Source organism: Pezoporus wallicus, unplaced genomic scaffold (assembly GCF_028554395.1).
Source record: "Pezoporus wallicus isolate ANWC-B61680 ecotype Strahan unplaced genomic scaffold, APGP_CSIRO_Pwel_v1 contig_7731, whole genome shotgun sequence".
Classification (NCBI taxonomy): domain Eukaryota; kingdom Metazoa; phylum Chordata; class Aves; order Psittaciformes; family Psittacidae; genus Pezoporus; species Pezoporus wallicus.
In genome coordinates, this window is record NW_026635361.1 from 1,555,115 (window position 1) to 1,579,977 (window position 24,863).

The following is a 24,863-nucleotide window of genomic DNA, read 5'->3' on the forward strand; positions in this document are numbered from 1 at the left end:
TGATGTGCAGGTGCTTTGGCAGATGCAGGGTTTCACTGAGGTCTCCCCATTGCTTTCTGCAGAGCTCTCTGCCTCTTTGCCTTCTTCCTGGTGCTTATTTGCACCTGACAAATGCGGCTTTTAAGCTGTGTGCGGAAGGGTGGGGGACCACCCCAGATGTGCCTGCCCCTGCTTGACAAGGAATGGGCAGCCCTTTAACGTGCTTCCCCCCCCGTGTGTGTGCCTCCCGCATGGAAGGGCTCCCATCGCCGGGTGCTGCCCGCTGCTGCTTGCGGGGACCGAGAGCCGCTCATGGCGCGGTGCCCCTCGCTCCGTCCTCTCACACGCAATGACCTTCCTGCTGTCCTCCGCCACCTCTAACCCCCACCGCGGTGCAAGGCCCAAAGGCCCCCACCGCAGCGGGACGAACGGGACGGTACCGGGCGCCGCCGCCGCCGCCATGACACCGCCTCAGGCCCGCCCCCTTCCCTCCACAACCAATCAGGGTTTCCCAGCGTGCCCTTCGGCTTCCGGGGCCGGCCCGCGTTGCCGGGCAACGGCGGGGGTGAGGCGGAGGCGCGGAGTAGGCCGCGGCGGGCACCAGGGCCTGAGCACCGTTGCCGGTATATAACCGGTGTTTGGAACCCACCGGGGTTCCTCGGGTCTGCCCTGTGCCTCAGCCGCCGTTTGCAGCATCACCGCGGCGTTAAACGGCACATAGCGTACCTCTGATGGCTCCTTACCGATAGCCCGGCGCTGTGCTCAGGCGGGAGGCAGGCCCTGCCCGGCCTGCTCTGGTTTTACCACTAATAACCCTTATTGTAAGCTGCCTATTAATAAATTACATCTTATTCCCCAGGCTTTAAAGTGTGGGTGCGTCGGTGCATAATTGTCCATCAGTAATCCCACGGGAAGCGGGTGTTTTCCTTACTGGGACGGTGTTAACTTGGTTTTAATCAGCCGTAGATGACCACACGGAGCAGCTCTGGAGTCGCCCTGCCGATGCACTCGCTGCGGTTCCTCGCCTCTAATTGCTGTTGCTAATCAGTGCCTGGGAGCTCCAGCTGAAGGCCTGCTCTTACCCTGGTAATTCCTTTTATAACCACGCTGAGGAACGTTTAAACTCATTAATTCCAAGCGGAGCATGGAAAAGGAGCACGTGTCAGTGCTGCCGCGCTGGGTGGGTGGGTGCCAGAAGGGTGTTTGTGCTTGCCTTGATGTCAGGGGCAGAGGTTTGGGTCCTGAATTGAACCCGGGAGGGGATGGGAGGGTTGGTTTGTGTCGCTCAGTTCGGTGATGAAAACAAGGGCAGCACCAATGTCTCTTTATTCCAACCCAAAATGCTTTGAAGAGCACTCAAATGGACCAAGGGTTACTGAATCCCAGTCTTTGCCAGGAAAGCGCTTTCAGCTGCTTCAAGGACTGAATTTCCTCTCTGCTAATGGCTAGTGAGGCAGAACCTTTTGCATCAGTTCTGCTCAGGAGCACTCCTCCTCACCTGAGCACTCACTGGGGATTTATCAGTGTGGCAGCCCCAGATTCTGCATTATTAAAAAACTTCCCTGCAGTTGTTGCTCACCCGAGATTGTGAAGGGAGGCTGCCTCTAATGGGAGCTGTCTTCTTCCCCACAAGCTGCATGTATTGGGAATTCTGAACCACATTCAACACATGAAAGTGTATCTTTTGTTCTGGGAGTTTTCAGAATGCTTTTGAGGTCTGTCTTGTGTGGGGTTTAGCCTTGTGTTTACCAGTATCTGAGAGACTTAAACAGGAGGAGGAGGCTTCAGCTATGCTTAAAGCTCTGCTGGTGCTTGGAAGCTTTGTGGATGAGGGTCTGAGTGTTCATCTTCAGGCTGAGTTACTCCAGGTCCTGCTTAGTCCACACAAGTGCTTGCCAACGGAGCCCTGTTGTGCTTCGTTAGTCAGTGTCTTGGTTCTCCTGTGCTTGCAGAGTTTGATGGGAACATGGAGCCTTCTTCCCCACCAGACCCAGGGAGTCCTGCAGGGAGGAGCTCCTCTGTGCCACAGAGAAACTACCGCGTCCTGGTGGGTGTGACTGGGAGTGTGGCTGCCCTCAAGCTGCCCCTTCTCATTGCTGAGTTGCTGAAGATCACTGAGGTGAGTAAAGCTGTTGGCAGAGCATTTTAAAGTTGGTGTTGTCCTGTTGCTGTTCTTGAGGGAGGGATTGTGTGGCTTCTGATGGAATGGAAGGTTCCTTCTGGCTTTGAGCCTTCTGAAATTGTGTTGTGGGAGGATTCCTCCTGGGTTTAAAAATCAATCAATTTCCTCTCATTTCATACTTCTACACTTAGCTTCACATTAGGCTTAAAGCGCCTATTCCAGGGTATTTCCGTAGGCAAAATTTGGATTCTGGACTATGAAAGTGTTATTGTTCAGCTCAGCCTAACTCTCTGAAGTGATTGAATAGGTCCTTGCTTTGGTGGGGTTTTTTGGTGGAATATGTCTTTGTCAGCCAAATTATCAGCTCTGGCCACAGCCGCAGGTGATAGTTTCTGGAATGGGAAATCTCTGGTTAGGATACTGCAATTCTCTGTAGGTGAGGTGTGGACTTTGCAAAGGTGCTGAGCAGCAAAGGGCAACTGCATCTTGTAAAGGCAGAAGTAACAATGTGCTGTATGTGCCCATGCGCTTGGTTTTTACTAAGGGTTTGTTGTCTGGAGTAACAGAGGTGTCCAGCAGAGGCCAGTAGTGACTGGAATCAGGGAGGGAAACGTGTGAACTTTTCGCTGTAGACTAAAGTCAGAGAAAAACTTAGAAAACCTTTGGCTTTTAAGAAGAGGAGCAAATGATTTTGGAGCAGTAGAAGAGTGGCAGAAACACAACAGTGCACTTAAATATGCAGATATTGGTTAGATTGCTCAGTGAATCTCCTTTAGAATGATATGGGCAGCTTTGTCTTGTAGATACACTATCAGAGTCAGAAGAGTTGTGATCCTTGAGTAACTCTGATGCATCTGGTTGGTGTTGGCTTGGAGAGCTGTTGGTGTCCAAGCTTTAAGGGTACTAAGGATGCAGGGAGCTTTTGGGCTGGCATGGTGGGTTGGAGAGAGGGGCCTCAGTTAATTTATTACTTGACCTGAAGTGATTAGTGAGGCCAAAGGTTATAGCCTAAAGGAAGAGTGCCACAGACAGCTGCTCCCAGGGAGCTCCTGGTAGTTCATTTATTAATTTAAATGATATATTTACTCACTTGTGCTGTGATTTCCAGGCCTGACCCAAGGCCTGCTGAACCACTGTGACTTTTCCATGCAGTTTGGTCTGTCTTGTACAAGTCAATTTCTTTACTGATGGAACAGAACTCTGAAAGGAAGCAGGGGAAGGTTTTGATACTGAAGGAGATGTGGCCGGAGGCTTGAAACTGGAGGGGTTACTTTAAGTTGCTGTTTTGGCTGGAGTGATCCTTGGTGAACAACTTGGCAGCATGGTTCTGCACTCATTAAACTTTCACAGCTCCTTGAGGGTGATAGTGGAGGTGACTCCATCTGACTGCCTTCTGTTTAACCTCTCTGAAGATGGAGGAAATTCAGACAGCAGCAGCTTCCACCTTTCAGGTTATTCCCCTTACACCTGGTGTTGTGGGGACACAGCCAAAAGGGTCTCCTCAGGATGCTGTGGGTAACTCATGGTTGTCCTACACTCACATGCTGATGATCTCAGGCTGGTGCCTGGAATTTCTGAGCAGCCTGGCAGGAATACAATGGCAAAAATGATGTTGGTTAGTTGTAAAGAAAGGCAACAGTGGGGGAAATGTGTTGCTATTGGAGCTACAGGCTCTCATGTGGACCTTGAGGTTTAAACCATTTCGTGGTGCTCCTGCCAGGTAACCTCTACACCAGCTTGTAAGTGCCATTTACCAGAGGAGCTCCTCATTCTCTTCAGCAGTTGTTCCTGAAGCTCAGTCTGTAAAGATTTTGTTGTCAAAACTGAGAAGTCTATGGAGGAAAAACCCTGCACAGCCCTTTACCCCACACAGAAACATCTGTGACAGGAGGATCCTCTACCAGCAACCAGCAAAACTGGGTGAGCACAGGAGAATGCTTTTGCCATCAGGTTTGTTCTGGAGAATCAGCTTAAGTGCTCCAAGCAAATGAACTCTGACCAGTCTGAACTCTCTCCAGTAAAGTTGTTGGAGCATGGCTAGACTGGCTTTACTGTTTAAGCAGAGATATATCCACAGGCAAACAGAGGGTGTGCCAGGTAAATAGAAGGAAAAAGCTGTGGAGGCTTAAGTGAGCTTGAGAACACTGATCTCTTCCCAGCGTAACTGGAGGGACTTGAAGTTCTTTCTCAGAACAAGGGAACCAGGAGCCCACCCCAGCAGAAAACCTTCATTGGGGAGAATATTTAACTTAAGATAGCAACTTTCTTGGGAGAGTGGTGGAATTGCCACCACGTGAGGTCCTTGAGCATCACTCTGGTATGCTCTGGCTTGTGGGTTGGATGCTGAACTCCATAGCCCAATTCCCTGTTCCTGAGCTTATGCTTTGAAGACTGGAGATGGTTCTGAAATGATGTTTTTAAGAAAAACAAAGTGTCTTTGGGGTATTTTTCTGTCCTTTACCCTGAGAGGGGCATTTCTGGTCTAGATTTTGTCTAATGACACAACTGAAGTGATAAAATATGTGGTAGGTGGAGTTGTATCACCTGAAACTCCTTCTGTCTCACTGCAAAACAAGACTACCACTACCAAACATTCCTCCTGACAACTTCTAGCCCAAACCTGGCCTCCTGCTGCCATTTCAGAGAGCTGACATGCCCCTTAAAGCTGCACATTGCCCTTTAAAATCACTAGAGAACTAGCATCTTGCAGGCTGTGAGGTTAACACCTAGCTAGGCCTGCAGCGCGGCAGAGAGCAGCGTTAGCACCTCTGTGGGTGTCAGTGCTTGGCTCCAAAGAGTAGCTTCCTGTGAGCTGAGGTTAACATGGAAACCATACACTTGCTTGCTGTGAATGTGATCTTCACGCTCAGAAGCACTAGAAGTGCAGCTGTGGTTCCAAGTTAGGCTCACTTGAAGAAGAGCAGACATTTAGAAGAGGCAAAGAACCACATATAGCACTGTGTGCAGCTGTGTTTTCCCATCCTTTTCTCTTCAGGAAGTGGGGAAAATTACTGAAGCCTGTGATATGCTAAGGCTGGGATTTTCCAGCTGCTTCCAGCTGCTGTTCTAGTCACATAGGGTGCAGATAACCAACCCTGCTTCATTCCCAGTCAAATAGATGGTGTCGGGGAGATAGGTTAACATGTGTCGTTACTTCAACCATTGCTGCTGAAGATAGCTGGTTGGAGGGGTCTGGCACTGGGTTTTAGGACAAGTGAGCAGGCAGTGCTTTATCAGTTGTTTTCCTCAGGCCACAGGGTTTTAGTGGGAAGGAGTTTTGGTGAGGCTGCTTTCTCCCCATCTCTCTGCTGGGCCAATAGAACCACGTTGCACTGTGAACGGCTTGAAGGAGCAGGCAGTGGTTAAAACTGGCTAACAATAAGGAAAAGTGTTCTTTCTCACTGTTATCTGTGGCATCTCCCACATTACCAGTCTTTTCAGAGCTCTCCCTCCATGTGTTGGCCTGTCTCTTTTTGAAGGGGTACCCCTGGAGGAATTGCAGGTGGGTGTACAGTTGCATGTCCTGCACCATGGATGACCAGCACAAGCAGAACCACCCTAACACTGACCTGCTGTGTGCAGGGCAGCTCCAGTGGGCTGCATGGGGCAGGCAGCTGGCTGTGGCATTTGGCTGTGACATTTGCCAGGGTGACAGCTTTGAGCAGGTCATGGGACACATAGAAATTGGGGAAACCCTCCTTTTTCCTCTTGTTGAGATTTCTACAGGAGGAAATGAAAGGATCTCGTGTCATAGGGCAACTTGGCACCTCCTAAGTGTGTGTCAAAAAAACTCCAAGGGATGTGATAGGGTTTCCCAGAATGGTTTGGGTTGAAGGAAGCTTAAAGCTCACCCAGTTCCAACCCCTGCCACAGGCAGGGACACCTTCCACTGGAGCACCTTGCTCCAAGCCCCTGTGTCCAACCTGGCCTTGAACACTGCCAGGGATGGGGCAGCCACAGCTTCTCTGGGCACCCTGTGCCAGCGCCTCAGCACCCTCACAGGGAAGAGCTTCTGCCTAAGAGCTTATCTCAGTCTCCCCTCTGGCAGGTTCAAGCCATTGCCCTTGGCCTGTCCCTACAGGCCCTTGTCCCAAGCCCCTCTCCAGCTTTCCTGCAGCCCCTTCAGGCACTGGAGCTGCTCTGAGGTCTCCCCTTCAGGAGCCTTCTCTTGTCCAGGCTGCCCCAGCCCAGCTCTCTCAGCCTGGCTCCAGAGCAGAGCTGCTCCAGCCCTCGCAGCATCTCTCTGGTCTAATCTGGACTCATTCCAGCAGCTTCATGTTGGGCTTCTCATTGACCAACATCCCCAGGATATACCGTATAACTGAAGGTTCCACTGGCTTTCAGCAAAGGCAGGCAGGTTTATCCAGGGTTTCAGAGAAAACCTTCATACATTTTCACCCTTTTCTTGGCGGAAACCACTGCTTTACTGGTTTGGCTGCACAGAAACCATGTGCTGTGAACATACCTAGAGTTTCTCCTCTTTCCAGCATCTTACCTTGATAAGGGGGGATAGGAAGGCTGGAAGACACCGCTCTGACTTATTTTATCCCTGGCTGGAGCAAGTCTAACTAACCTGGTTTTAAAAGGCAGGATCCAGTGATCTGTAGCTATCCCCGTGTCTGGCACCAGGAGATCATCATGAGAGGGACAGAAAGAGGTTCGCAGTGTGGTCCATGCGACCAAGAAGTGCTCCTCTGTCTCCCAAAGCCCCTCTTCCTTGTGAAGCCTTGCATGGCACCGGTGGGTTTGTTTTTGGTGCTGGTGCTGAGCCCCACTCACCTTCTTGTCCCTCAGCAGTTCTTTTGATCAGTCAGCACTGTGCTTGCTCTTGGCTCCAAGTATGGAAAGATGCAAGTGCCCTGTAGGCAATGCCACCCCTTGGCAGTCCTGTACACTGTGGTTATGGATCCCACTGAGGTGAGATGCTCTCCTACTCCCTTTGGCAGGCATGTTGGAGAGATTAAAGGGCATTTTTTCCCTGAGCTTTGGTTTGCTCCTTCTTGCTGCCTCTTTGAAGTTCTGTGCAGAGTGCACCTCATTCAGACCTGCTCTGGCCTCTCTGCTGTCCCTGCTGGGAACTGGCCATGTGAACACATAAACTGGCTCAACATGAGCTGGCCTGAGCATTTTAGGGGGCTTTAAAATGAGTCTTTGGCTCCCATAAATACCTGTAGTGGCCTTTCAGCTGTGAACAGGGGAAGCTCCCCTGAGAAACTGCTTTGTGGCTCGAGCCCAGCTTGACAGGGTTGTCCTGAAGTCTAACCGCTGGTCTGTCTCTCTTTTCTGATCAGCTCGAAGTGAAGGTGGTCACCACTGAGAGAGCAAAGCATTTCTACAACGTCCAGGAGATTCCTGTCACCCTCTACAGCGATGAAGATGAATGGAAGGTGAGTTGTGCTTCCATGGGAGACTGCAAAGGCTTCCATCCCATCCCCAGCAGCCACAGGTTTTGTAATTCAAGTAGCTTTGTCATGCCTTCTGCTTCCAGAGGGCCGGTGGGGTCATGCTTCAGGAAAAAAGCAGGCTCCTGGGAGATTCACTTGTTCAAGTGCTGAACAGCAAATAGAAGTGCTTCATTGCAAGAGACCACATCTGTTTGTGCTTTAATCCTCGGCCAAGACTTGTTTCTTTGGAGCATTGTGTGCAGTTCTGGTGTCCTCAGCATAAGAAGGACATGGAGCCGTTGGAGCAAGTCCAGAGGAGGCCATGAGGATGCTCAGGGGCTGGAGCAGCTCCTGTATGGAGCCAGGCTGAGAATACTGGGGCTGTTCAGCCTGGAGAAGAGAAGCTGTGTGGAGACCTCAGAGCAGCTTCCAGTGTCTGAAGGGGACTACAAGGATTCTGGAGAGGGACTCTTCATTAGGGACTGTAGCGATAGGACAAGGGGTGATGGGTTCAAACTGAAAAAGGGGAAGTTCAAGTTAGATCTAAGGCAGAAGTTCTTCCCTGTGAGGGTGCTGAGGTGCTGGCACAGGGCGCCCAGAGAAGCTGTGGCTGCCCCATCCTTGGCAGTGTTCAAGGCCAGGTTGGACACAGGGGCTTGGAGCAAGCTGCTCTAGTGCAAGATGTCCCTGCCCGTGGCAGGGGTTGGAACTGGATGAACATTAAGGTCCCTTCCAACCCAAACCATTCTATGGTTCTAGTCATGTATGCTTTGGAATCTGGCTTTCCAAGAACATGGTTCCAACCACACTGTAAATGAGGAAGGACAGGCTGCCCTGGCAGGGCTGCAGCAGGTGGTGAGGGTGGCAGTGGTGTCTCACCACCCTGGGCTCAGCCACTATCCACAGGTCTAAGAGGAGTCTCAGGAAGTGTCAAGAAAGCCACTGCAGAGTCGTGGTGAGGGTGTTTGGGACTTGTCATGAGTCACACTTGTCCCAAAAGCAAGAGCTTAATTCTTTTTAGCACTAAGTATTGGCTCTACAGACATCAGTGGTGTTCCCCAGCTGCCCACACTGCTTTGAAACATCTGGTGTGGGGCTGGGAGGCTACCTGCTGGCAGGGAGGAGCAGACCAGCTCCTGGAGGTGCCATGCGCTGATGGGATAAGTGGCTGGAGGTTAGAGAGGTTCTCCTTCCTGCTGGAAGCACTGTTTGCCTTGGAAGTCTGTGCTCTGTGCTCATGTGCGTACATAGAAGAGCCATTCCAGCAAAGGATGGCTCAGTTGCCAGGGCTGTGGACATCTCTAGACCCTGTAAAATGGCTTTTTCTCTTCACTACAGCTTTGCTGACATGCTTTGAGAGTTCCTGTGTGTGTGGAGGCTCATTGTATAAACATCAGCATTTGTATATATATATATATATATATATGTGGCAGTCCTGAGCCAAGTACAAGGAGGAGCTGGAAACGGTGTCAGGAAGCACCAGCTTTCTGGAGGCTGGCTTTTTGTTATGATTTCCAGTGACTTAGAGAAGGAACAGCTTGTGGCCCTGATGCACCTCTTCTGGCCTGTGGTTGTATGTGTCCTCTGGGGATTAAGCACCTGTTGCTGCTTCTGTTGGTGCTTTCCCACATAAGTTCCCAGTTAACTGTGCTCTTACAAAGAGACCAGGACTCTTTTGAGCAGCTCAGCTTTAGAGTTTAGAGCCAGTTGAGGAGGGAAGTGCCCTGTTGGCCTAACCTCATCCGTCCTGAAGAAAGCCAACAGGACTGTTTGCTGCTGTACTTAAGAGGATGCTGCTGTGAGTATGCATCCTAACTGGAAGGGACTTGTGGAATTAGGGATCTAGACCTCATAAAAGCCAGTGGACAGCTTCTCTTGAAAGAATCATGGAGCTTATAAACCACAAGGCTTCCTCAAGGAATGTGCCCCCAGTTTGGGCCTGCCTGGCTTCAGTTGCTGACAGGATGGAGCTCTTCCTTCCACTCAGATATGCTGCAAGTTGAGGGGGCTTTTGCAAACAAGAGTGAAGCTGAGGGGTGATGTGGGTGAGAAGTGAATGGGGAAAGCTCTTTCCTGTGAGTTGAAATCTGGGGTTGTCTGACGTGTGAATTGTCCCTGTAGGGGAAGGACATCTGTTTGTAGAGCTCCAAGCGCAGCAGTGCTGTCCCTTAGCTGTGATCCCTGAATGGGCAACATGGCCTTCAAACAAGTGGGCACTGGGTCCCTGGTTCTGCACACTCTCAGGTCTCAGTGTGAAAATAGGTTTCCATGGTGGTTACTATGGGATTGCTCAAGTGAGGGCTCAGTAACCTGCACCTTGTCTGCTCCCCAGCTGTGGAAGGCGCGCTCGGACCCTGTGCTGCACATTGAGCTCAGGCGCTGGGCTGACCTGATGCTCGTGGCACCTCTGGATGCAAACACGCTGGCAAAGCTTGCCAATGGCATCTGTGACAACCTGCTGGTGAGTAACAGTGAGTTCTCTCACCTCCCAGTGTTAGACTGCCTGACCTTTCTTTTCATGGAAACTTGTGCTTCTGCAGCAGCGAGATCAGCCACATTTGCATGTTCTGCTCCCACTTCATCTGCTCGTCTTGCTCTTCCTGCACTATGGCTCCTTCTCAAACAGTCATTCCTCCCTTCCCTTCTCTGCATCCCTTTCCAATCCTCACCTCAGTCTCTCTTCCATCAGTTCCCAGTCCCTGCTTTGTGCCTTTCCTGCTTTCGCTTTCATTTATTGCTCTTTCTACCCCCACCCTCTCTCTGCCATGCCTGTGCACACATGCACTCGCGCTTACTTTTGAGTTCCTCTCTGCATTTCTTAGATGTGATCTGAAAAGACACCTGTGAGATCTGATAAAACTATTGACTTCCTCCTCCCTTGCCTCCTCCCTCACCTAACTGCAGAGCACACCAAGTCAAACACACACTCACTCACCTTCCACTCGCAGCTAGAGGGCATTTTGCTTGTTCAGGCTTGTTTTTTTGGTATCAAAAGTGCTTAAAGGCTGATCAGAAAGTGCATTAAAAGAGACTGTGGGCCTCTCATGGCTGATAGGGACCTTCACCAGGGCTGAATGCTCTGTGTCCAGGCATTAGGTCTTCGTTAGGAGAGGTCATAAGCATTAACCACCATTAAGATGTGCCAAGAAGCTGCAGATGTTGCTGTGGTACATCACCCAGCGGTAATGCATGGAGGAAGATGCATTAGAACTAGGAATGGAGGGCAGTGCATCACATCCAGAGAGCCCTGTGTGACCAACTTAGCTCTTCAGGTAAGAGGAAGCGCATGTAAATGCAGAGCAACAGCCCTGATTTGTATGAGTAGAGGGTCTGAGAGAAGCCAGGAGGAGCTGTGGGAGGGACAAGCAATATCTTGTCCTTCTGGGTCCCCTTGGTACTATAGATGCCATGGTGGTAGCAGAGGGAAGAGCTCAGGAAGGGTGTTAGGGATGCATGGCTTCCCAAACTCCTGCCAGTGTTTTCAGAGAGCCTTGTGGAGGGAAGAGGAAGCTCCTGCAGGTGCTGGTTGGCAAGTTAAAACGGATGCTGGCAGGATTCCCTGTGCTGGGAAAGGTTCAAATCACAGGACACAAGAAAGGATGGGCAGAGTTCTCCAAGTACTCTGTGATCTGAACAGAGACCCTGCACCGGGGCTGTTGCTACCTGGGAAGCTCCTTTTGCAGGATTTAAATGCCTCTGGGCCTAGAGAACCTGATGGACATTGCAGTATGGCAACCAGCATTCATCTTTTCAAGGTGATGCTTGGTTATCTGGGAGCTCTGTATTACAGAGGAGTCAGCTATGACTCGCTGTAGCACACAGGAGCTGCCAGCAGCTGCTGCCGCAGTCCACGTGTATTCTGGTATCCTCTGTACCCTGGAAGCAGCAGTGCTTCCCTTGGGAGGAGTTACACATCCAGCTGGCATAGCTTTGCCAGCGTGCTGTGTTTGGCTCCACAGCTCAAGTGTTGCCTGGGGATCTCCCTGTAGCTGGTATGGCCTGTGGCCACCCTTCAGCTCCCCTCAGCCCTCCAAATGGGCTGGCACATTGTGTGCCAGCTTGCTTTGCTCCAGCCATTGGGCTGTTTGCAGGATGGGATCTATCCTCTTTGAAGTCTCCCTTATCTTTCCTGCCTGTCAGAGCTGAGCTCTGCTGGAATGTGGTACAAATCAGCATCAGCCCCATGCATCTGCTTGTGGGTTACTACCTCTGCACTGACAGGTTGAGGCTTTTGGCCCTGTCATGACACCCAGGCTGGGAAAGCACTTCTGTGGTGCCGAGTGATGGGGGGGGGAATGGGGAAAGCCAAGCCATCCAGAGCTGACCCTCTCGGCTTCTCTTGCAGACCTGTGTGATCCGTGCCTGGGATCTGAGCAAACCTCTGCTCTTCTGCCCAGCAATGAACACAGCCATGTGGGAGCATCCCATCACAGCACGGCACGTGGAGCAGCTGAAAGGCTTTGGCTACACGGAGATCCCCTGTGTGGTGAAGAAACTAGTGTGTGGAGATGAAGGTCAGTCCCTTTGCCAGCCTTCTGGCTCTTTCTTCCCTGCACAAGTGCATTCTTTTGTCATGTGGTGCTCCCCATGTTGAGCTGCAAGGAGCAGATGCTCACTGCTGGGGTTGACACAAACAAACTGAAGCTTTCCCCTGTGCTGGCTGGTATCTGTCATCCTCATCCATTAATTTTTAAGTAGTCTTAAGAGGTCATCCAAGCCAGGCTTTCAAATGAGCTGTGAGATAGGCCTGAGATTCCAAAGAAACACTCATTCAAGTAGAGAGGAGATGGAAGCAGAAGGAATGCTTTGTGGTGAGTGTTGTCAGCCTGGGATTTGGGTATCCTGACTTCTAATGTGACTACAACAAGCACTTTGCAGTCCTGGCCGAGGGTGTCGCTGGATGTGCATGTCACATCTGTTGGTGTTTGTTGCCTGGGTTACTCTTCAGCTTCCCAGATGAGTTTTGATTTGGGGTTTTGACATCAGATTTGTCTGTGAAGTGAAAGAGGGTGGGGAGGGAGTGTTGTCACACCCGCTTTCAAAAGGCTTCACTTGCAGTGCTAAGAAATACCACTGAAATGATCTCATCTGTGTTTTAGAAGCTGCTTTAACTGGAGGTATTTTGACTTTGGGGGGGGGTTGAGGAGGGTTTTTCATGCAAGCAATTTGGCCAGATTGGAAAATATCACCCAGTTCTAGCCCATAACAGCAAATATGCACTTACCTGTGCAGTAATGGACTCATACTTTTGGTTAGCAACCTCAACTCATGCAGGATTTTAACAGCTCTGTTCAATAAACAGGCTGTAGCAGAGACAGGGTGTTAAAATGCTCTTCACAGTTCAACCCTAGGGCTGGCTTTAGTTCCTGAACTCTTAAGTGGTTGCAATGCTTCTAGAGGGTGGTTTTGGAGCAAGACACTAAGAAATAGTTACACTGGGGTGACTATAGTCAAGTAACTCAGGAACCATTGAAATACCCTGGACATTTATGCTTCTGTTGGGGTTTTAGCCCTGATGACATCAAATTCCTGACACACTTGTAATGATGTTAAGGGAAGCTGCCCAAAAGAGGTTATCCTGTGCAGATGTTTTGGCAGAAGCAGGAAGAGCATCTGGCATCACTTTGTCCTTTCTTTCTTCCCTTCATCCTTTTCAGTACACATGTAGGATCTCCATCCCCATAGCAAGCAGCTGAGTGCCTCCTCATTGGTACTGTGCTGCTGCTTGCAGGTTCATGCACCTGAGGCAGAGCTGTGGTGTTACATCCCTACTCCACAGATGAAATGGGTGCAGTTTTGCATCCCTGAGCCTCCACTTGTGTTTGTGAGTCAATTCCCACCAAGATTTTCCTGTAGGCAGGATTTTCCTGTAGGAAAATGCTGGTGAAGCAGTTGTTGTCCTGCTTTAAGCCCAGCCAGCAGCTCAGCCCCATGCAGCCACTCACTTCCTTCCCCTCAGTGGGATGGAGAGAGAGATTCAGAAGGGTAAAAGGGAGAAAACTTGAGAGAAAACCAGTTTAATAATGGAAATAAAAGAATAAACTGTGATGAAAAGGAAAGTAAGAGAGAAATAAACCCCAGAAAGCCAAGTGATGCAAATGAAATCACTTACAAGTGATGTCATATGGCATATAGAATAGCCCTTGGGTCAGCTGTCTGGCCCTGTCCCCTCCCAAGTCCTTGTGCCCTCTCCCTGGTGGGGTGGGGTGAGGACCAGCAAAGGCCTCAACTGTGTAAGTGCTGCTCAGCAAGAAGGAAAACATCCCAGTGTTCCTAACGCTATTTCCAGCCCAAATCCAACCAACAGCCCCATTGGAGCTAATCCGAAGTAAATGAACTCCATCCAGCACAGCAGTGATGGACTCCAGGTCTCTTTAAGACCCAAGACACTCTCCACCACTGCCTTTTTCCTCTCATCCCCTCTGTTTCAGGCCGTTCACCCCAAAGCCTCTTCCTCTCTAGTAATTGAATGTGGGTTTCATCCACAAAGCTTCACCCGAGCAGCAGGTAACAAAGTTCTCACAGCTGCTGCTGAAGGAAAGAGATTCAGTTTGCCCCAGTTCTGTCTGTTGACGCTGCGGTTTGGCTTGCTGCAGAAGAGGATTAGGTCCTCACTCATGTGGCTGGTCTCACCTGAAGTGGGCCAGATCCTAAAAGAGTTCAAATCATCAGTTAAATTGAGTTGACAACTAAACTGTTTCCTTGGCTGGGTAGTTAAATGCTATCTTTATATCACAATAGAAAGGGAGCTCTGGGAGGTGCCATCCCACCCATGGGCCTGCAGCGATTCCCCTTGGCAAAAGCATTGCCAGACTGCTGGGATCTTCCTCACTCTTGGCTGCATTTCTAGAGCCAGACACACTGGAAGGTTTTGACCTGTAGGCATGAGCTGTGCTGCAAGACAGGCTCTGCTCAACCTAAGAATCCAGCTGGGAATTGCCCAATTGTTGAGCAAGTGGGTGGTAGAGGACAAAGGCAGGTCTTGGGATTGTTCTCAGCTCTGCAGAGGCAGGCAGGGAATGTCTCGTGTTTAGCAGGACCGGGCAACTGCAGCTCCTCTCCTTGAGGTGAGGAGATCAGGAGGGCCCACATCTGCCTGCAGCTTGTCCACAGGATGCTCCAGACCTCCTGGGATGGGCAGGTCTGAAAGGCATTCACAGGCTTACACTGCAGGGAAACCCAATTTTCTTCTCCTTCCAAAAATACCATTCTTCACCACAAATCCTCAGGACAAGGGGTGATGGGTTCAAACTGAAGTAGGGGAAGTTCAGGTTAGATCTAAGGCAGAAGCTCTTCCCTGTGAGGGTGCTGAGGCGTTGGCACAGGGTGCCCAGAGAAGCTGTGGCTGCCCCATCCCTGGCAGTGCTCAAGGCCAGGTTGGACACAAGGGCTTGGAGCAAGCTGCTCTAGTGGAAGGTGTCCCTGCCCATGGCAGGGGTTCGAACTGGATGAGCTTTAAGGCCCCTTCCAACCCAAACCAGTCTGGGTTCTGTATCCAGCTACACCTTTGGTCCCAGACAAGTCTCAGGTGAGAAACTGATTGCTGCTGCCCAGTAAAGCACATATTTCCAGTGTTTAGAGCCAGCAGGACAGAAGATCAATAGAGATCCATCTCTTCAATCTTCCAATGGAGACAGATGCTAGTGGGAGAAGTATCCTTCCTCAGCCCCAGGGGAATTGCGGGAGTGAATGGCCTGAGCGCGGAGTTCAGTACAGAGGCTTGGACACCATGATTTAATGCTCTCTGGCCTTAAACTTCTAAACCTAAGTTTAAAAAGACTTTCAGATGTTCATCTGGCACCAAGCCAGTCCATTTCCCCCCACATTAGAGAAAGCTGTTCTGGATCTGCACCAGCTTGAATCCTGGGAGTAATGCTTGGAGATGACCGAGTGCTGCACAGAACAAAATGTAAAAGCTTTTTTCCTTCTGGACTGGGTTGGTGCCAGATGAGTATCTGAAAGTCTGCTCTTCCTAGGCAAAGGCCGTTTCAGAAAGCTCCTGAGCATGCACACACAGTTTATTGTGAAGAAAGGAGGTGGAACAGAGGATTTGCTATTTTTGGGGTGCTTTTGCACGTTTGCCCCCGGGGTGGTGTGAGCTGAGATTGTAACTCCGTGTGCAGTCAAGGGTTAGATGCAGGCTCCTCTGGGGATGATTGGGAAGATGAGGTGCTTCAGAAGGTCATCTGAGTTGCCTGTTGAGGTTTCCTGCCTCTCTCCATTGACTGCAGAGCTTGTGCTTCTGCCTGGACTTCTGAGTTACGAACCAAACTTGTAAGACTCTTCTCACTCTCCTCCCTTGCTGATGTCCCCCCGTGCCATAGAACCCCTGCAGAACTGGGGGTTCCTTTCTCTTGGGTCATAAGGAAACAACGTGGGGATGCCTGGTGAGCTCTGCTGACCTGTGCCACTGCGGTGCAGCTCATCTTCTGCAGTCATGCAGTGTGTGGAACAGAGAGGTGGTGGGACAGGGGAAGCACATGCCTCATGTCTCTGTGGATCTGGATTTCACAGTATCCCAGAATGGTTTGGGTTGAAGGAAGCTTAAAGCTCATCCAGTTCCCACCCCCTGCCACAGGCAGGGACACCTTCCACTAGAGCAGCTTGCTCCAAGCCCCTGTGTCCAACCTGGCCTTGAACACTGCCAGGGATGGGGCAGCCACAGCTTCTCTGGGCACCCTGTGCCAGCGCCTCAGCACCCTCACAGGGAAGAGCTTCTGCCTAAGAGCTCATCTCAGTCTCCCCTCTGGCAGGTTAAAGCCATTGCCCTTGGCCTGTCCCTACATCCCTTGTCCCAAGCCCCTCTCCAGGTTTCCTGCAGCCCCTTCAGGCACTGGAGCTGCTCTGAGGTCTCCCCTTCAGGAGCCTTCTCTTCTCCAGGCTGCCCCAGCCCAGCTCTCTCAGCCTGGCTCCAGAGCAGAGCTGCTCCAGCCCTCGCAGCATCTCCGTGGCCTCCTCTGGTCTCACCCCAGCAGCTCCACGTCCCTCTTGTGTTGGGATTTCACTGTGTGTGGTTTGCTGTTCCCCTGCAGGTCGCGGTGCCATGGCAGAGGTGTGGACCATTGTGGAGAGCGTGAAGAGGATCCTGGAGGAGCGGGGCTTGCCAGCACAGAGCTGATGTTTGGCACATTCATTGTGTTTGGTGCCTCCCTAATGATTTGAAGATAAAACCAAGTGCTCTGCAACCAAAGAACTGAAACAGTTGCTTCCAGCTGGTGCCAGCCTCAAATGTGGTTCAGTGCTGCAGACTCTCAGAAACCAAAGCCAAGGACATGCTGCTTTAGTATGGGAAAGCCCTGTGGTATCTCACAGAGATGGAGCAACGTTCTGCCTGGCCACTCACCTCGTGTCTCACGTTTCCTTCCTGAGGAGGCTGCAGAAGGAATTGCTGATGTATTTCAGTGGTTTCCCCCAAGAGCTGCTGGAGAGAAAGTGCAGTGCAAGCCCTGGCCATGGGGATAGTGCTGGCCCCTGCATGGGGATATCACTGCTCTCCAAAGCCTGGGTTGTAGTTGTGTTGGCTTCACCTTTCCAGCAGGAGTCACTGTCCAAAAGGCATTTCATAGGCTCGTAGAATCACAGAATGGTTTGGTTTGGAAAGGACCTTAAAATCATCCCGCTCCAACCCCTTTTTGGGACTTAATAAATGAGAGCTTTGCATTCTGCCCCTGGAGAATTGCCTCTTGTAGCTGCCCTGGGGGATGTTTGCACCTCACGTCATTGCTAAGCTGTTGTGTCTGCATGTGGTTCCTGTCAGACTTGGGAAAAATAGGCAGAAAGCAGCTTTTTAGTCCTCAGATCAGCTTTTGCTCTATTGTATCTGTTGTCTGGATGGGGCTGCAGACATCAACTGTGTACCAAAATGCCCATCTGAGTGCTCTAGTCAGGAAATGAACAGCCTGAGCCCTTGTGGAAAGCCAGGCTGGGTGTATCCCAAGGGAATGAAGTCAAACATTGCCTATGATGGTCTGTTTCAGCTTGAAAATTAACTGACTGGCATAAAAGCGACTGGGGCCAGAGCAGCCAGGGCTGCCCCATCCAGCTTTCCCTTGGCAATGGGAAGGAACGGGAGCAGACTGGGGCTGTGGGGCACGTTGCTGTGGCAGAGCACTGCCCCAGAGAGTTTATTTTTAACCAGTCCCAGGCAAATTTAAGGCCTTTGGTACAGAACGTGCATCCTGCCTGTGGGGGCAACCTTCAGCCTGCTGCACACCAGGGAGGAGGTTCTCGGGGTATGTTTGCTTTTCTTATCTATCCCACACCACACAAATAGCACTCTGGCTCCTCTACTGATAGATCCAGGGATCCAGAGCTTCTGGGGATTGAGACAGAGGGATCTTTGTTGGTTCTTCCAGCCTCCAAAGAGCAGAGGTTGTGGCTCTCACAAAGGGCCGTGGTGGTAGCATGGCTGTGAACGTTGCCTTTGTGGTGTGACCTGTATCGTGTGCTGACGTCCTTAGCACTGTGAGAGCTCTCCTCCCTGTCAGAGCAGCTTACTTTCAGCTTATTGAAGGTAGTGGGAGACATGCTGCTTGGTTTCCATGGGGTTTGTAGTGAACTTTGTTTCTCCTACTCGGAGATATGCATGTTCTGGCAGTTGCAGCCCTAACTTGGCCTTGGGGCTAGGCTCTGCTGGGGCTGCCTCGTGGTTGGAGTTGCTTATCCTTCCTCCTAGTCTGTGCCCAGGATCCAGCAGTCCTGTTCCTCAGACCGACCCAAAACACCCTGTCCTTGGTAAGAGTCTTTATCTCCTGCAAGTCTGGGTCGCTGGCTGGAGCCAGCAGACGTTGGCAGGTGTCAGCTGGAGGGTGGCCAAGAAGGTGCCCAACGTGCCCTGCACTGTTTGAGCTCTGATAACTCAGCAGGAAAGGGGAACATTGTGGGTTTAGATCCAGGGCTGGGTTGCCTGGTCCCCCACAGAGCTGACACCAGGCTGATCTGTCAGGCAGAAAGCCACTGCTAAGGCTATAAAGTTGCCTCTCAAGCTTGTGGAGAGGCTGAAATTAAGACTTGCAAAGCACTCTCAGGTCTGTGAATAGAGGAAGCTGATTCTTTGTCCTGCAGAAGCAGATGCTAATTGTGCTGCTGAGTGATCCTTTGCATAACTGCTGTGATATGCATTGGAGGAAGGTCGGGATAACACTGGGATAAACCCATCCCTGAAGCACCTTTCCTTCAGGGCAAATAGAAGCAGCTGTTAGATCCTTTTTGGAAGGGCTAAAGCAAGGGCAGCTTCAACCAGAGCACATGCCTGCACCCAGGACACTGCTGCCTGCAGGAAAGCCCTGTCCCACTTGTTTGGCTTTGGGATGAGGCCTTTCAGGATGAAGGCTGGGGCAATGGGGGAAGGACCCGATTCAAAACCAGGGCTTGGGAAATGCCTCAGTGCCACCAAACCAGGGCAGCCAGGTCACCAAGAGGTGCTGGGTGACAAGTTCCTTGAGGCAGACCTGCAGACACCTCTCACCTTTGTGTGTTTCAGGTTCACAGGGGGGGCAGAAGATGCTGCCTTGGTGCTTTTGCTTTTCCTTCAGCTCTTTCTAAGCCACGCACGCACTGATCCTTCGTTTTGCTTTCCCATGAAGCTCTCTAAAGAGCAAGGCAGCATCCCCATGAGGCTGCCTTGCAATTGCATTCATGCTGCTCAAAACTTACTTTCAGCACTGGCTAAGGAGCGATAAAGGGCTGGGAGCAAAGCTGAGCTCAGGCAGCAGCCTTCCTTCTCCCTGCGCTTAGATCTGGGCTCCGGTGTGACTTGGAGCATCCATTTCTCATACCAAACTTGATGGGATGCTGCGGGGCTGGTTTGCATCTGGATGGCTCCGAATGTGGTGCTTTGCTTAAGAGTTGGCTCCCCAGGTGTCAAATCCCTCTGCTGTCAGTTGTGACAGGAGGTGCATCAGCCTGTGCCTTTGTCCTGCAGCAAGAGCAAAGGTCCATGAACAGACCATAGAATCCCAGACTGGTTTGGGTTGAAGGGACCTTAAAGCTCACCCAGTTCCAATCCCTGCCACGGGCAGGGACACCTTCCCCTAGAGCAGCTTGCTCCAAGCCCCTGTGTCCAACCTGGCCTTGAACACTGCCAGGGATGGGGCAGCCACAGCTTCTCTGGGCACCCTGTGCCAGCGCCTCAGCACCCTCCCAGGGAAGAGCTTCTGCCTAAGAGCTCATCTCAGTCTCCCCTCGAGCAGGTTCAAGCCATTGCCCTTGGCCTGTCCCTACATCCCTTGTCCCAAGCCCCTCTCCAGGTTTCCTGCAGCCCCTTCAGGCACTGGAGCTGCTCTCAGGTCTCCCCTTCAGGAGCCTTCTCTTTTCCAGGCTGCCCCAGCCCAGCTCTCTCAGCCTGGCTCCAGAGCAGAGCTGCTCCAGCCCTCGCAGCATCTCCATGGCCTCCTCTGGCCTCTCTCCAACAGCTCCACGTCCCTCTTGTGCTGCTGCCCCAGAGCTGGATCAGGACTGCAGGGGAGTCTCCCCAGAGCACAGCAGAGGGGCAGGATCCCCTCCCTGAGCTGCTGCTCACACTCTGGGGGTGCAGCCCAGCACATGGGGGGGTTCTGGGCTCAAGCCCACACTGAGGCATGGTCACGCTGGGCTTCACCATCCCCAGTGCCCAGCCCTGCTTGGTGCTGCAGCTCTGCAGGGGCTCTGGATCTGACACCCAGCAGCAGCAGCAGCAGCTGGGTTCACACCTCCCGCTGGGCTGTGCTGCCAAGGTGCCGGGTGGCAGGAAGCGGGTTTGTGCTTAGCAGTGCCAGGGCCCGGGGGTGACGAGGCGGTGGTGGCACATGAGAGCACCGGGTGCTCCTGAGCCCCATGGAGCGATGGGCAGGTCGGGAAAGGGCTCTGGAGCAGGTGTAGGAAGCATCAATCCATTGGTGAAATTCCATGGTAAATGGGACAGTGATCTAACACAATCCCATGGCAGGGTTCACTTGGTTGATTGCTGTGTAGGGGATGGGGTCGGACAGACCCATTGAGTCACAGGGTTCAGGGAGGATCCCTTGCTTCCGAAATTCCTCAAAGGGGTGTTTAGATGCAGCTGGATCCACTCCTAATCCCGGACTTGCTCAATGGCTCATGTCTGAAGGAGCAGATACACATGCCAACCAATTCTTTGGCATACATTGGGCAGGATTTCAGGGCTGAGCGTACTAGTCACTGTCACAGAGGCCACAGAATTGCCTTTGGTAGATGACAAGCCCCAGAAGGAGTTTATTCTCATCAAAACTCATTGAATGGCAACAAGAATCTACTGCAGGTTGTAGGGGCCAGGAGGAATCCAACACTATGGGACTGACTCCGGGTTTGAAAGGGAATTGAATGGGTTTCACTCACCAGTCGAGCTCTCAACCTCAAGGATGCCCAACCCAAGGGGAGAGCCCTTGTCATTTGTACCCCAGCCAAATCTGATCTGGAGGCACAAATACAGCCTGAGGGCTCTTTGCTCTCAACCAAGGTGTGGGTCCAGCAATGGGCAGTTATTGCCGTGACCAAAACCAGCCGGTTTGTGTAGAATCCCGGCCTGCTTTGGGTTGAAGGGACCTTAAATCCCATGCAGCTCCAACCCCTGCCACAGGCAGGGACACCTTCCACTAGAGCAGCTTGCTCCAAGCCCCTGTTTCCCACCTGGCCTTGAGCACTGCCAGGGATGCGGTTACCGGAGCCAGACCCAAGCCAGTGGATACCTGTGAGCCCTGCCCCATGTGTTCTGTACTTCAGGTACCAGAGCCAGCAGAGGGGTTTATTGGCAAGTGCTGTGGCTCAGCGGTGCTTCCGTGGGTGCAGGAGGTGGTCCCTCAATCTCAGGCTCCATCCAAGGCCACCCCATCACCCTGTGGCCAGGCCAGGGGGCTAAGGTTGAGCATGGGACAGAGGAGAAGTCACTGTAAAACCAATGGATGTGCTTTGCTGCCATTTGCATCCATTTCATCCCTTGGGAGAGGTTACCACGATAAGGCCAGTGCCAAAGGACCCGGCACAGACTCCTTGGCACCCACTACAGCGATAGCTTGGCTTCAGTGGTGACAGCCTTGCCGTTAGAGCTTGCAGGTGCACTGCTCTGGCCCTGGCCAGCAGCCTCGCTGCAGTTTGTTTTCAGGAGTAATTGAGCTTCATTAGGAGCTTGAATTCCAGCAGGAAGCCTGCTGAGAGTTCCTGTGCTTGTTGGGATGCAGAGGAATGAAGATGCTCAGAGATGCAGAGAAAGAATGGGATGGGGGCAGATCCCTGCGTGGGCTCACCCTGTTTGGGGTTTCCTGGTGGGATGTCGTGTTGTCCTTCACATGGAGACTGGGATTTGTGTCTCTGGCAGTCCTGGTTTTGTTGCACCTCACTTTTCCAGCTCTCTGGGCAGGGAGCAGAGGATGAAGGGGTCAGCACAAGCGGAAAGCCTTGGTGCTGGCCAGGGAGATGAGGAATAAAGGTGGATTTAAAAGAACCTAAGGCTGTAATCCGGGCACTTAAGATAAAATCAACCTGTTTCTGACCTCAGGCTCCTGGGCAATACACGGGGGTGGGCTGTGCCCTGGGGGCTGATGTAATCAGGCTCCACCGATGCTGGTTGCAGACACCTCAGCCTGAAAGTGCTCATAGCCCCTGCACCCATGCCCTGAAGCGTCTGTTAAGTTATCCACGGCCAGTGCCAGCCCGGGAGCATCCCAGGACCCGCTCATCCCTCTGGCCCCAGCCCTTTAGGTAGCCAGGAAATCCCCTCCATCCTCCCCGCAGCGCTGGGGCAGGCAGCATCCCTTCCCTCCAAGGGGAAGCAGGGTTCCTGGCCTTGGGGCAGGACCAAGCCTTATAAACGGGGTTTCTCTTTGCGTGGCTGGAAGAGCCTTTCCCAGGAGAGCCGAGCCCGGCGCTGCCCCGTTTCCCGTTCGGTTCGCACGGCCGCAGGGGGGGTTCTTAGCTGGGGAGAAGCGCGATCCGCGAACCCGAGCGCGATAAGGACGGGGGAAGCGAGAGCCGCGTCAGCGCAGAGGAATGCGGGCGGTGCCGGGCGCAGCCTGCGGCTGGCAGCGGAGCCGGGAGCAAGGCGAGGACCGCAGCGATGCCCCAGGGCAGGAGGTGCTGCCCTGCAGCATCCGCACCCCGGCAGGGCTGGCGCTGGGATGGATGGATGTGCGGCGGGGACGTTGCTCTCGGCCCCCGGTTTGCACTGGTAGGAAATGGCTCTTTAGCTGGGGGGAATTGCACAGGCAGGGCTAAAGCTCCTGTGTGCGGGCAGGATACAGGTAGGGCGCAGGCGGGCCAAAGGCAGGGAACAGGCAGAGCGCATGGATGCCTCCGGTCACTGAACCCTGCCACTTGCTTGGACAGAAAGTCACTATCGACCCTTGAGCACTGAAGTTACCAACGGCAGCACAAAGCCTCGAGCTTCCCTCCAACACCAGCTTAATTTGCTGATTCTCTATAAAAACAATTATAATAAAATAGTTTTATTGATTTGGGCTTTATTGGAAGTCAAAGATGTGGGAAAAGCCATGGAAAACCTGCTCTGCTGCTTATTTCTTACCCCTCTCTTCCACCCCTCACACAGCATCATCCTCCCCCCGAGCATCCATCCAAGCTGGACCACCACAGTGGGAGCATCATCCCCATCCCCACCGTGTCCCCAGCTCCTCATAGGGCGCCGTGGCTCAGGAGTGGGGCAGAGCACATCACGGGACATGGGAACAGGCTTCCAGACTGGCAGTAGGAGCTGAAGTGGTTTGAAGGCTTGGCCTCAGGAGGGGGAAGGTGGTGGAGGAGCAGAGAGGAACCAAAACCCACCAGTGAGGAGCAGGGCAGGCGGTGAAGGAGAAGTGAAAGCAGCTGTGATTACTGAAAGTCCCCATGTGAAAGAGTGGGAGCGCTATCTTTGGGGGTTTCACTTCCCTGTCAGGGCAGGTTTTCCTGGCTTCTGTCTCTTTTTTATCCCCTCCCCTGTTTCTGCTCATAAATTCCTGGAGTTTGGGGGTACCAATGAGCATCCCTGCCATGGTGGGATTTGGTGGTACCGCTGAGCATCCCCACGCAGTGGGGTTTCGGGGTACCAATGAGCATCCCTGCCATGGTGGGATTTAGGGGTACCACTGAGCATCCCTGCACGGTGGGGTTTGGAGGGTATCCCTTCCCTGCCGAGGCTGCAGACATGTCCAAGCTGCATCACCCCTCTCCATCCCCTCTGCAGAGGCTGCCAGCCCTGCTGCCAGTCCCTGGTGCATGGGCTGCATCTGTGTGCTTGGCCTCTGAATATGGAACTATGTGAATCTTTAAACAGAGTGCATCTCCCATGGGTCCCTGCCATGGGTCCATGCAGGACTGGAGGCCTGGTAGTGGGCAGAGTGGGGGGGGCTTTGGCACATCAAGAACCTCAGTAAAAGCTGTTGGTGTGAAACACTCATCACTAAGGGTTGAAAGAGCTTCCAGGGTGTAGAGCAAGTGGTTTCCTTTCACCCACAGTACGAAGAGGTGAGGGATGGCCAAGACCTGACGATGGAGAGGTTCTGGCATGGTACTGATGTGTTAAAAAAGCCCCACATTGCTTTCCCTCAGGGTTTTCCCTGGCTCCTGGTTTACACAACAGCTCCTGGCTCGCTTTGTCCTGCTGCTGTAAGGAGTGAAGGCCAAACCCCCTGGAATCTTGAAGGCCAAGATAAGCATTCCCCAGACACAGGGCTTGGGACAAAACAATAACCAGCGTCCTCCCACATGTAGCCATCAGTTTCAGCCTGCTTCAGCATTCCTGACTTCAAAACACCCGGGACCTGACCTGCTGGGGAGGGAGCATCCTCGTCCCTGCAAAGCCTTTCCCTGGGGACAGCTGCTCTCCATTTCCAACCCTACTTTCCCACTCCTCCATGCTCTGTTAGCGCTGAGCTCATTTGGCCCCTTCACTTCCTATACACCAGCTTTAAATTCCATAATTATCAGGTCAATCCTATTCCAGAGGCGGAGGAAGCGGGACAAGAGAGGGAGGCAGTGACAGGGGAATGCAGGAGGAAAAGAAAAGGGCCGGAGGCTTTCCCTCTGGATTGAACCAACACAAGAAACAAGGAATAATGTCACTGGGGGGGGGGTATGGCAGATAAGTTAAAGCCATTCCCTGAATCCCAGCTGTGGAGCTCAGCAGCGGGACCTGGACATGTTTCATCTTCAATTGCTTGTGTCCTCACCCGGTTCCAGAGCCCTTTGCTGATGTTTGCTCTGCTCACCCTGCTCCTGAGCATCCCACCCCAGCCTGGTCCTTCCCTTCCCAGCATCACCAAAACCCCCGGAGCCTGCAGGTGTGCGGGTGGGATGGTCCCGATGAGGATCCCAACATCCCCCCTTCCCTAGTGGGAAACAGGAGCAGGATCCCTCCAACCCAGGGTCCCGAGCATCCTTCCAGGCCCAGC

The 24,863-nt window shown here is 52.4% G+C and overlaps 1 protein-coding gene across 2 annotated transcripts; it reads left to right on the top strand.

The window, feature by feature from the left end:
- Positions 1 to 1,028: 1,028 nt before the first annotated feature.
- On the top strand, positions 1,029 to 17,129 carry PPCDC (phosphopantothenoylcysteine decarboxylase). Of its 2 annotated transcripts, XM_057421522.1 has the most exons (6): positions 1,029 to 1,065; positions 1,932 to 2,098; positions 7,393 to 7,488; positions 9,818 to 9,946; positions 11,831 to 11,999; positions 16,518 to 17,128. In XM_057421522.1, the coding sequence occupies exons 2-6, from the start codon at positions 1,946 to 1,948 to the stop codon at positions 16,601 to 16,603; spliced, it is 633 nt and encodes a 210-aa protein (XP_057277505.1). In that variant the 5' UTR covers positions 1,029 to 1,065; positions 1,932 to 1,945; the 3' UTR covers positions 16,604 to 17,128. The 2 variants fall into 2 exon arrangements, with proteins under 2 accessions (XP_057277505.1, XP_057277511.1); XM_057421528.1 differs by lacking the exons at positions 1,029 to 1,065; positions 9,818 to 9,946 and having other exon boundaries at positions 1,695 to 2,098; positions 16,518 to 17,129.
- Positions 17,130 to 24,863: the final 7,734 nt, after the last annotated feature.